The following is a 12,798-nucleotide window of genomic DNA, read 5'->3' as shown; positions in this document are numbered from 1 at the left end:
GTTGCCTGACTTATGAGTTTCTCCAGCATTTTGTATGTGTATCTGAAAGTCAAGCAGTTTTCTCCAAGTACTTGTCCAATTCTGTTCTATTACCGTTGCATTAGACAGCGTATTTGAAACTCAACGCACGCATTACACAATATTTTGGATGCGAGTTCTATAACTGTTTGAAATCTGCATTCACTGAATATAAACTAATCATTGAAGTTACTCAGTTTTACCCCTTCATAATTTAAAAAAAAGAAATCTTACGATGCTATCAATTATCATTTGCTTAGTTCTAAGATGTTCTAACAAGACAATTACAAAGTGCAATCTATATCATTAGTTTTAGAAATCTGATGTTTTGTCTTTGCATATTTAGTTTAAGTGGGAATATGTTCCCTTCCGCCCTTCGGTGATCCTGTTCCCATGTGCCATTCAGGTGAAAGATTCTCACAGGATTAAACAGCGACCCATTTCCCCATCCTCTGACCGAGGTAAAACATCTCGTAAAAGCAGGTCAAGATCACTGTCAGGGAGCCGCACCCGATCAACAACTCAACAGTCTCGCAAGCATAGCAGACGTGAAGATTCACGAGGGAGGAGATCCAGGTCACCATCTCGCTCACCTCCGAGACACTCAAAGGTGCATTCACAGTGAGTTCATCTTTATTTCGCTCGCTTTGTTTCTGAAAGAATTGTTTTGCTCTTAATCTTTGTCTCCTGTAGCCACTGACATGCTGGAATGCAGTCCAGTGGACAGCTTGCTTCCCCTGCTCTTTTCCCAGATGTGAGGCTTGACGGTGACAGATCACAGCTATGCTTGTCTTACCCCACATCTTCACAGTGACATTCACTGGCTGGCAAGCAGCTTGTGGTTTCCTGCTGAGACCAATTACACTTGGTTTTGCTTGAGGGGTATCAGCACAGATCAGACTTCAAGTTGGTGTTTGTTTGTTTCTCTAAAGATGTTTTGTTTTATTTAAAGATACAGCGCAGAACAGGGCCTTCCGTCCTGCACCCCCAGCAGCCTGCCAATTTAACCCTAGCCTAACCAGAGGATAATTTACAATGACTAATTAACCACCTAACCTTTCACCACCTGAGCATGCTGAGGTACACCCTAATGAAGTATTTTGGAGATGGCGTTACTTGTAACATGGCAACTTACTTGCATGTGCCAAACTTTCAGAAATGCCAGTGTAATTTTACCAGATAATGCCTTTGGGTTTTGGGGGGAAGAGCCATTTTGGTCAATGATTTCTAGGCACCATTTCTTACCACTTGGTTTATCATTTCATATGAAAGATGGCAAATCTGACAGAAACAGGTTTATTATAACTGACAAATGTGAAATTTGTTGTCTTTAAGATTAGCTTTAAACATGAGATTCTGCAGATGCTGGAAATTCAGGGCAATACACACAAAATGCTGGAAAACTCAGTGGGTCAGGCAGCATCCACGGAATTCAATGAACAGTTGCCATTTCAGACCAAGACCCTTCTTCAGGACTAATTTTGGCATAGCTTTAATCTTGGCAAACTTAGCTTTATTTGTCTCACATGCATCGAAACATACAGTAAAATGAGTTGTTTTGTGTCAATGACCAACACAGTCTGAGATGTGCTGGGGATAGTGTGCAAGTGTTGCCGTGCTTCAGGTCCCTATATAGCTTGGCCACAGCTTACTAACTAATGTTAACCCATACATCTTTGGGATGTGGGACGAAACTGGAGCACTCAGAGGAAACCCTAGCAGTCATGGGGAGAACGTACAAACATTGGTGGGAATTGACCCCTGATTTTATAGCTGATGATGTAATAGCGTTATACTAACGGTTACGCTACCATGCCATTTTGCAGCAGAAGTACAGTGCAAGGCATAAAAATTATTATGGGTTACAAAAATATATAAATAAGAAAAACACTAAATCAGCCCTGCACGGTTCATCAGCATTCCCTCAGCTCTACAATGAAGCATTAGCCTGGATTTTTGTGTTCAATTTACTGAAACAGAGCTTGACTTTTGTGGTCTGACGTGGAGACGAGAGTTAGACATTGGAACAGCTGTTTTTTTTTAAAAAAGAAAGATCAGTTCTAATGAGAGTTTGCTTTTGAAGGTACTCTGACACAGGACATATCCATGAACAGAAATCTCTAAAGAGAGAAGGGTACCAGAGGAGACCTCATTCCAATCAGTCAAGGTATTTATTACCGTAGCTCAGTTGATATGTTAAGGAGGGATATAAACATTTTAAGCAATTTCTCAGCTTCAACAGTACCAAATAACACCAAAGAAAAAGGATAGGTGGTGCAAGCTAAGCTTTTCTCTTTGAAGCAAAGAAAAATGAGAGATGGCTGGATAATGATGATAAGAGGCCCAGATCGAGTGGATAGCCAGAGCAGAAACAGCTAATACAAGGGGCATAATTTTATGTTGATTGGCGGAAAGTTTAGGAGAGACGTCAGAGGTAAGTTTTCCTTTCTCAGAGCGGTGGGTGCATAGAATGCTCTGCCAGGGATGGTTGCAGAGGCAGATACATTAGCGACTTTTAAGAAGCTCTTAGATAGGCACATGGATGATAGGAAAATGGAGGGCTATGTCAGAGGGAAGAGTTAGGTTGGTTTAGAGTAGTTTGAAAGGTCAGCATGAACTCGTGGGCTGCAGGGCCTGTATGGTGCTGTAGTGTTCTGTGTACAGTGTCTAAGTTATAAAAAAAGATTGCTTGACATTTTATTGATTTTGCTGGCATGTGTCAAAGTACAATGGAAAATTAAAAGAAAATATATTGATGAATTAACAGCAAAAACCTGAATGGCAGCAGCAAGTATAATTGGTACATTGTCACAAACCCTAGAGTAAGTGCAGAAATCATGAAATTTATTTTTTATTTTATTGTTTGGATGCATATTCTGCCATTAATGATTTTGTCTTTATATGTTTGGGTGAATGGTATCCTTGGAGAAGTGGAGAGTCCGGAATGGTGGCCAACGCTGGCCCCCTATGCCTGAGTCGAAGAAGTAGTAGTAGTAGCAGCATCAGCATCATCATCATCGGAACCTTCAAAATAACATACAATACATATCTTGGTAGTAGATGAAACTCAGTGCAACGTGAGCAAATGCTTTCATTTTTCCTGAACTCCCTAAATTCTCTCTTCAGGGCCTCCTTTTTCCTACCTATGTCATTGGTGCCAATATGTACCATGACTTCTGGCTGCTCACCCTTCCCCTTTAGAATGTCATAGAATATCTTGTTGGATTAATAATTCCAAATTATCACCTCCCTCCAAATGAAGAAGTTTCTTTTCATCTCTGGCCCTGAATAGCGGACCCTTACTTTTAGTTACTGATTTGTTGTGCTTATGCTAGCTGGGGGAAACATCATCTCTATATCTTCTGTGTTGAATCATTTAAATTAAACTTCTATGCTTTGAAGAGATCGCCTCATATTGCTCTAAGATCTAGACCAAGGGTTCCCAACCTGAGGTCCACTGACCTCTTACTTAGGAAAGGTGAGGAACTCCTGAAGAGAGATTTTAGGGAGCTGGGTAGAAAGCTGAAAAGCAGGACTTCCAGGATAGTAATCTCTGGATTACTGCCCGTGCCATCCACCAGTGATGGTAAGAATAGGATGATTTGGCAGATGAACGTGTGGCCGAGGAACTGGTGCAGGGGCAGGGGTTCAGACTTGTGGATCATTTGAATCTCTTTTGGGGAAGGTATGACTTGTCAAAAAAAAAGGGACAGGTTACACCTGAACCCAAGGGGGACCAATATCCTTGCAGATTGGTTTGCCAGAGCTCTTCAGGAGAGTTTAAACTAATTTGGCAGTGGGATGGGAACCAGATAGAGTAGTTGGTTTACAAACAGAGGCAGTGTGTAGTGAAACTGCTAGTAAGGAGAGGCTGATAGTATGGCAGAATTTCAGTCAATTGGATGAGTTGCAATGCAAAAGGGGTCAAAATTGAAAAAGGTGATGAATACAGGACTGAAGGTGTTGTATTTGAATGCACATAATATACGGAATAAACTAGAAGAGCTTGTAATACAATTACAGATTGGCATATAGGATGTTGTGGGAATCACTGAATTGTGGCTGAAAGAAGATCATAGCTGGGAGCTTAATGTCCAAAGACATACATTGTATCAAAAGGCGAGGCAACTAGGCAGAGTGGGTGGGGTAGCTCCGTTGGTAAAAAAAAATGAAATAAAATCATTAGAAAGAGGTGACATAGGATCAGAAGGTGTAGAATCATTGTGGGTAGAGCTAAGAAACTACAAGCATAGAAAGTCAAGTCTTGTCAAAAAGACCCTGATGGGAATTATATGCAGACCTGCAAACAGTAGTAAAGATGTGGTCTACAAATTACAATGGGAGATAGGAAATAGATGTTAAAAGAGCAATATTACAACAGTTATGTGGGATTTCAGTATGGAGGTAGATTGGGGAAAATCATGTTGGTGCTATATCCCAAGAGGGGGAGTTTGTCGAATGCCTACGACTGCGGTCTCCAACCACCTGGCCGCAAATCATGTGCTACCGGGCCACGAGGAAACAATATGAGTCAGCTGCACATTTCCTCATTCCCTGTCACGCACTGTTGAACTTGAACATAGGGTTGCCAACTGTCCTGTATTTGCCAGGACATCCCATATATTGGGCTAAATTGGTTTGCCCCATACGGGACCGCCCTTGTCCCGTATTTCCCCCGCTAAGGTAGAGCGTTCCTATGAAACCTTTCGTGCCAAAATGGCGTAAAGCGAAGAAGCAATTACCATTAATTTATATGGGAAAAATTTTTGAGCATTTCCAGACCCAAAAAATAACCTACCAAATAACACATAAAACCTAAAATAACACTAACATGTAGTAAAAGCAGGAATGATATGATAAATACACAGCCTATATAAAGTAGAAATAATGTATGTACAGTATAGTCGGGAAGATGAAGGCAAGACCGATTTGTGGGGAAAAAATTGGCACGTATGCGCATGCGTACATCACATGTGCACACAGGTGCCCACGCAAGGCTTCACAGTCATGGTAGTCTTTCCTGGGGTAAAGTGTCCCGGGGTTTGACTGCTACTTTTGTCCCTTATTTGGGAGTGAGAAAGTTGGCAACCCTCACTGTAAAAGACATGTTGAGGTGAGTTTATCCCTGCTTGAACACTTGCCCCGTCGGCCGGTCCGCAAGAATATTGTCAATATTAAACCAGTCCACTGTGCAAAAAAAGTTGGGACCCCTGGCCTATGAGATGGCTTTTTAGAGCAGCTCATGGTTGAATCCTCTAGGGGATCGGCTATTTTGAATTGGGTGTTGTGCAATGAACCGGAATTGATTAGAGAGCTTAAGGCAAAGGAACCCGTAGGGGCCAGTTTGTTAGAATTCAGTCTGCAATTTGAGAAGGCGAAGCTAAAGTCAGGTGTATCAGTATTACAATGGAGTAAAAGAAATTACAGAAGCACGAGAGAGGAGTTGGCCAAAATTGATTGGAAAGGAACAATAGCAGGGATGATAGCAGAGCAGCAATGACTGGATACATCCCAAAGAAGTATTCTAAAGGCAGGATGATGAAACCGTGGCAGATGAGAGAAGTCAAAGTCAACATAAAAGCCAAAGAGAGGGTATATAATAGAGCAAAAATTAGTGGGAAGTTAAAGGATTGTGAATCTTGTTTAAAAAAAAAATCAACAGAAGGCATCTAAGAAACTCTAAGGAGGAAAAGGTGGAATACGAAGAGAAGCTAGCCAGTAGTATTAAAGAGGATACCAAAAGTTTCTTCAGATATATAAAGAGTATAAGAGAGCCGAGAGTAGGTATTGGACCACTGGAAAAAGATGCTGGAAATGTAGTAATAGGGGAAAAGGAAATGGACGAACTGAATAAGTATTTTGCATCCATTTTCACAGTTGTAGACCCTAGCAGTATGCTGGCTGGAGGTTCAACAGTGTCAGGGGGCAGAAGTGTATGAAGTTACCATTACGAGGAAGAAGAACTTGGGAAACTGAAAGGTCTGAAGATCGATAAGTCACCGAAGAAGAACTTGGGAAACTGAAAGGTCTGAAGATCGATAAGTCACCTGGACCAGTGGTCTACACCCCAGGGTTCTGAAAGAGACCATAAGATTAGCATTGAGTGTGTCCGCCATTCAATCATGGGCTGATCGAATTCTTCCAGTCATTCCCACTCGCCTGCCTTCTCTCCATACCCTCTGGCTAATCAAGAACCTTATCTATCTCTGCCTTAAATGCACCCAATGACTAGGCCTCCACAGTCGCTCGTGGCAACAAATTCCACAGATTTACCACCCTCTGACTAAAGTAATTTCTCCACACCTCTGTTCTAAGTGGACATCCTTCAATCCTGAAGTCATGTCCTCTTGTCCTGGACTCCCCGACCATAGGAAATAACTTTGCCATATCTAATCTGTTCAGGTCTTTTAACATTCGGAATGTTTCTATGAGATCTCCCCTCATTCTTCTGAACTCCAGGGAATACAGCCCAAGAACTGCCAGATGTTCCTCATACGATAACCCTTTCATTCCTGGAATCATTCTCGTGAATCTTCTCTGAACCCTCTCCAATGTCAGTGTATCCTTTCTAAAATAAGGAGCCCAAAACTGCACACAATACTCCAAGTGTGGTCTCATGAGTGCCTTATAGAGCCTCAACAACACATCCCTGCTCTTATATTCTATACCTCTAGGAATGAATGCCAATATTGCATTCGCCTTCCTCACCACCGGCTCTCTGGGTGGCTGAGGAGATTGTGGCAGCATTAGTAATGATCTTCCAAAAATCAGTAGATTCTAGCATGGTTCCAGAGGAATAGAAAATTGCAAATGTCATTCCATTCTTCAAGAATGGAGAGAGACAGAAGGAGTAAATTATAGACCAAGCAACACACAAAGTGCTAGAGTGCTGTTTTGGACTGAGACATCGACTGTACTCTTTTCCATAGATGCTGCTTGGCCTACTGAGTTCCTCCAGCATTTTGTGTGTGTTGCTTGGATTTCTAGCATCTGCAGATTTTCAGTTGTTTGAAATTATAGATCAGTTAGTCTGACCTCAGTGGTTGGGAAGATGATGGAATCAATTGTTAAGGATGTGGCTTTGGGGTACTTGTAGGCCTATGATAAAATAGGCCAAAGTCAGCATAACTTCTTTAAGGGAACATCTTGCCTGACAGATCTTTTGGAATTCTATGAAGAAATAACAAGCAGGATAGACAAAGGTGGATGTTGTGTACAAGGGTTTTCAGAAGGCCTTTGACAAGATGTCACACATGAAACTGCTTAACAAGTTAAGAGCCCAGGGTATTACAGGAAAGATACTAGCATGGATAAAGCAGTGGCTGATTGGCAGGAGGCAAAGAGTGAGAATAAGGGAAGCCTTTTCTAGTTGGCTGCCAGTGACCTGTGGTGTTTCACACAGGTCTGAGTTGAAACTGCTGCTTTTTACATTATGTATCAATAATTCGGATGTTGGAATTGATGGCTTGTGGCCTTGTTTGCGGACGAGACGAAGATAGGTGGAGGGGCAGGTGTTTATGGTGGAGCAGAGAGACTGCAGAAGGACAGACAGATTAGGAGAATGGGGAAAGTGGGAGAACTAAAAGCATAGACTATTTTCTGATTGGATAGAAAATTCAAAAATCTGAGGTGCAAAGGGACTTGGAGTCCTTGTGCAGGATTCCCTAAAAGTTAATTTGCTGGTTAAGTTGGTGAGGAAGGCAAATGCAATGTTAGCATTCATTTCAAGAAGACTAGAACAGGGGCCTCCAACCTTTTTTGCACTGCGGACTGGTTTAATATTGACCATATTCTTGCGGACCGGCCGACCCGGTGGGGGGGTGGGGGTAGTAGGGTTGCCAAAGGACCAAGAGTAGCAGTCAAGTACATTGTGTTTACCCAGAGAAAGACTACAATGACCATGAAGCCTTGCGCGGGTGCCAGTGCGCATGCGTGTACCTGCCATTTTTGTTTCTGCAAATCATTTTTGGCGATTCTGTTCGGGGTGGGGGGTGTTAATCACGACTGGAATATAGGTGATAAGTGGCTAATACACTCGATTTCGTTTCTAAAAGGGTTTATCTAACGAATTTAATATTAAACACACAGCGCATATTTTCCTCGCATGAATATAGTGATATGTCAATTACTAGGGGAGGACAGGGGAGCTTGAATAAGTGTTGAATGAACTTCCAGTAGAAGTAGCAGAAGCAGGTCCGATATTATCACTTAAAGAAAAATTGGATAGGTATATGGACAGGAAAGGAATGGAGGGTTATGGGCTGAGTGCAGGTTGGTGGGACTAGGTGAGAGTAGCGTTCGACATGGACTAGAAGGGCAGAGATGGTCTGTTTCCGTGCTGTAATTGTTATATGGTTATATAAGTCACTTATAAGTCAATAGCATCATAACATTTTAAGTAATGTTTGGATATTAAACACACAGTGCATATTTTCCTCGTATGAACATATAAAATCATTGCAACACACCAATATCGCTGAATCAGTGGGAACCCTGGGCTTGTTTTCCTGCAACAAGACGGTCCTATCGAGGGGTGATGGGAGACAGCGATACTCGAAGGAGGTTCCTTATGTCCAGTCTATTCTGCAATTTAGTTTTCGTTGCATTCATTGCAGAAAACTCCACTTCGCAGAAAAATGTTGGAAATGGAAGCAACGTTTTCAGTGCTTTCGTGGCTATCTCAGGATATTCAGCCTTGACTTTGATCCAGAATGCCGGCAGAGACGTTATGTCAAACATACTTTTCAGCCCACCGTCATTTGCAAGCTCGAGGAGTTGATCTCCTTCCCAAGCTGACATGGATGACGCGCAGATGACCTCGTGTGTTCAAGCTCAACACTGGGCGTGACAGGGAATGAGGAAAGGTGCAGCTGACTCCTATTGCCAAATCATATCGTTTCCTCACGGCCTGGTAGCACATGCTTTGCAGCCCGGTGGTTGGGGACCGCTGGACTAGAATATAAAAACAAGGATGTAATGTTAAGGCTTTAAAGGCGTGGGTGAGGCCTCACTTAGGGTATTGTGAGCAATTTTGGGCCCTCTATCTATGAAAGGATGTGCCGACATTGGAGAGGCTTCAAAGGAGGTTCACGAAAATGATTCCTGGATTGAAAGGCTTATCATATGAAGAGCGTTTGATAGTTCTGGACCTGTACTCACTGGATTTCAGAAGAATGGTGGGGGGGGGGAAGAATCTCATTGAAACCTATTGGATGTTGAAAAGCCTATAGAATGGATGTGGAGAGGATGTTTCCTATGGTGGGAGAGCCTAGGACCAGAGGGCACAGCCTCAGAATAGAAGGATGTCCACTTAGAACAGAGATGAGAAGGAATTTCTTTAGCCAGAGAGTGGTGGATCTGTGGAATTTGTTGCCAAAGGCAGCTGTGGAAGTCAAGACATTGGCTGTATTTTAGGGAGAGGTTGACAGACTCTTGATTAGTCAGGGCATGAAGAATTACGGGGAGAAGGCAAGAGATAGGGGCTGAGAGGGAAATGGATCAACCATGATGAAATGACGGAGTAAACTCGATGGGCCAAATGGCTTAATTCTCCTCCTATATCTTATGGTCTTAATAGTGTTGGTCCATGGCATAAAAAAGGTTGTGAACCCCTGATCTAGAGAGTATAGGCCTCATCTTCTTTTACATCAGGATAGTGGAGAAATTATAGCAGCCTGCTTCGCAGTTTACTTCTTTGTGTTTTGCTAATTTTACACTCATTTAACATCTTATTGCAGGAAAAACTAGCATGTTATCGACACACCAACTTCTTGCTGATGTTGGGAGATCTGGATTGATATCTGTTACTTTGTTAGAATCACAGTTATCCTGCCCATCATAAATATTTGTGAGATTATCACTGTTGGGGAGTCTATGATCAGAGGCCACAACTTCAGAATAGAGGATGTCCCTTTAGAACAGAAATGAGGACTTTCTTTAGCCAGAGGATGGTGAATCTTGTGGAGGCCAAGTCATTGGGTATATTTAAAGTGGAGGTTGATTGACACCCTTAAATCAAGAATCTAAAGTTACAGGGAGAAGGCAGGAGAGTGGGTTTGAGAAGGATAATAATCAGCCATAATGGAATGGCAGAGCAGACCCGATGAGCTGAGTGGCCTAATTCTACCCCTATGTCTTATGGCCTTTTGCTTCAATGAACATTACAGGACAACACAACTATTTAGCCCATCATAATTGTTCAGGAGAGGTTATTACTGTTTCAGGTTTTATACTGGAAATGGTGCTTTGTTTTCCTTGACAAGGTGTATGGTGTGAGACTCCTGAATAGGATATGCAGATATGAGTGGGATGGTGTAGAGTTAACCAGTTGTTACTTTGCTGCAGGCTGTGGGGACAAATGGCCTTTGTGTGTTGCCATTAACAATAGTCACCCCTACCCCAGTGAAACCCCAATTCCATGAATATGCCTGGAATTTTTACAGAAAACTTTCTGCAGAGGAGCTCGAACGCAAACGGTTAGAGATGATGGAGAATGCAAAGTGGAGGGATCAAGTTCGCCAGTGCAACATTAAGCGGTACAAAGAGGAGGATGAAATGGAGCAAGAACGAGAGAAAAGGGATAAAGGGGAAGCAAAATTCCTTCAGTAAGTATTATGTTTTAGTTTTGTGTTTGCCCAAGTTACACTTGTGATTTTAGCCCAATATTTACTTTTCACTATTTATGTTGTTATAATTGTTTCATGATAAGACCTTTAACCTTTTTCCACTACCCTATTTGACAATGAATTCTACAGATTCACCAGAGTCTGGCTAATTTCTCCTGATCTCTGTTCTAAAGGGATGTCTTTGTGATATTTATTTCATAACAGAAAAGGGTGCGGAGATGCCTACGCTTCCCCCACCCCCGGCATCAGTATCAAGCAAAATCATGGTCATTCTGATCTTGGCTTTAATTACTTTTACATATCTTCCTCTTGCCTTTTGGAACAATGTTAGAATTAATCTCTTTTAGTGATAACTAGTCGCAGGACCAGATTGTGCTTCACATATCTTGAGTGACAAACAATCTACTGGAGAAACTCAATGGGTGGAGCAGCATCTGTGGGGGTGAAAAGAATTGTCAATGTTTCATGTTGAAACCGTGCATCAGGACTGCAAGTGGAGAGGGAAGTAGACAGTAAGCTGTCTTTGTTCTCAGTGTTCTTATGCAGGGCTTTGACCTGAAACATCAATATATTCTTTCCCTCCACAGATGCTGCTCAACCCACTGAGAGTTCCTCCAGCAGATTGTTGCTCCAACAAATTTTTGTGGCTGCAAAATTCAGCATCTGCAGTCTCTTGTGTCTTATAACAAAGGACCTTGTTAGACTATTTAATCACAATTAAAGAACTTCCAAGTTCAGGTTTATTGTCATTTGACTATACATATTTCCAACTAAACGAATCCATGTCCTGCAGACCATGGTGCACCCACTAAACATGTATCACACTCAGCAAATAAACCAAAATATTACCATAAATAAGTTAATATAAAAATTCAAAGTTTAAGTAGTGCACAGCGTAGGTAAACAGTAAATAGTAAGCAGGATAGTAAACAGCTTGCTGTCCTAGTGATGAGACTTCAGTGTGACCAGTTAGTCTCTCAGCCTGAGGGAAGAAGCTGTTACCCAGTCTGGCAGTCTTAGTCCTGTTGCTTCTGTACCACCTTCCTGACAGTAATGGGTCAGAGAGATTGTGCGATGGGGGGTAGGTGTCCTCAACAAAGCTTCTGGCACTTTGTCTGGAATATTCCTGATAAATGTCACAAATAGCAGGGAGGGAGACTTCAATGATCCCTGAAGCAATTTTTACTATTGCGAAGGCCAATGTCAATTTACATTGTCCAGTAGGCATCAGTAGAGGGCAGATGAGAAAGGAAGCAAGAAAATCTGAAAATCAAAGTCAAGTTTATTGTCACATGCAGAAGTACAATGAAAAATTTACTTGGAGCAGCATTGCAGGCACATAGCATTTGTGCCTGCAAGAAAAACAAAGTAAGCATATGGTAAAAGTACAAGAAGGAACACAATTAGAACAGTAAAAAGATAAACTGCATTATGGTGCAAAGTGTGCGTTGTGTAGTGATTAGATTTTTGCAGGTTGGTTCAAGAGCCAAATGGTTGAAGGGAAGTAGTTGTTCTGAACTTGGTGGTGTGGGACTTCAGGCTTCTGCACCTGATGCCTGATGGTAGCTGCGAGGAAAAAGTAGGGCCCGGATGATGGGGATCTTTGATGGATGTTTCCTCCTTGAGGTAGCACCTCATGTAGATATGACCAATGGCAGGGTGGGATGTGTCAGTGATGTAATTGGCTGAGTCCACTACTCTATGGAGCTTCTTGAGTATCTACATATTTGATTTGCCTTATCAGATCATGATGCATCCAGTGTGAATACTTCAACAGTACATCTGAAGAAGTTTGTTAGAGTACTTGATGACAACTGAACGTTCCTGACCTTTTAAGAAAGTAAAGATATTGCCACACCTTCCTTGTGATTGTATCTACGTGCTGGGCCCAGGGCAGGACATCCGAAATGTTAACGCCCAGGAATTTAAAGCTGCTGACCCTCTCCACTGCCAGTCCCCCAATGTAGAGTGGTATATGTTTGCTCTCCTTTCCCTTCCTAGAGTCAACAATCAGCTGTTTAGATTTACTGACATTGAGAAGTTGTTGTGGCACCACTTAACCAGATGCCCTATCTCACTCCTAATTGCCAACTCATCACCACCTGTGATTTGTCCAACAATATTCCACAGGTTGTACGGCATCTTATGGAATTAA

The 12,798-nt window shown here is 42.1% G+C and overlaps 1 protein-coding gene across 2 annotated transcripts in view; it reads left to right on the top strand.

Annotated features, from left to right (window-relative positions):
* The window catches only part of cwc25 (CWC25 spliceosome associated protein homolog), a 71,314-nt gene that overhangs the window by 40,161 nt on the left and 18,355 nt on the right, over window positions 1–12,798 (top strand). The window contains exons 7-9 of one of the 2 annotated variants that reach the window (XM_063038085.1): window positions 425–639; window positions 2,102–2,185; window positions 10,461–10,622. In XM_063038085.1, coding sequence (XP_062894155.1) covers window positions 425–639; window positions 2,102–2,185; window positions 10,461–10,622 — 461 coding nt within the window. The remainder of the gene's footprint in view (window positions 1–424; window positions 640–2,101; window positions 2,186–10,460; window positions 10,623–12,798) is intronic. The other variant, XM_063038086.1, reaches the window with a different exon arrangement.

This window comes from Mobula hypostoma, chromosome X1 (assembly GCF_963921235.1).
Source record: "Mobula hypostoma chromosome X1, sMobHyp1.1, whole genome shotgun sequence".
Taxonomy (NCBI): Eukaryota; Metazoa; Chordata; class Chondrichthyes; order Myliobatiformes; family Myliobatidae; genus Mobula; species Mobula hypostoma.
Note: the sequence above shows the minus strand (reverse complement) of the source record. Positions and strands in the feature narration are given on the sequence as shown.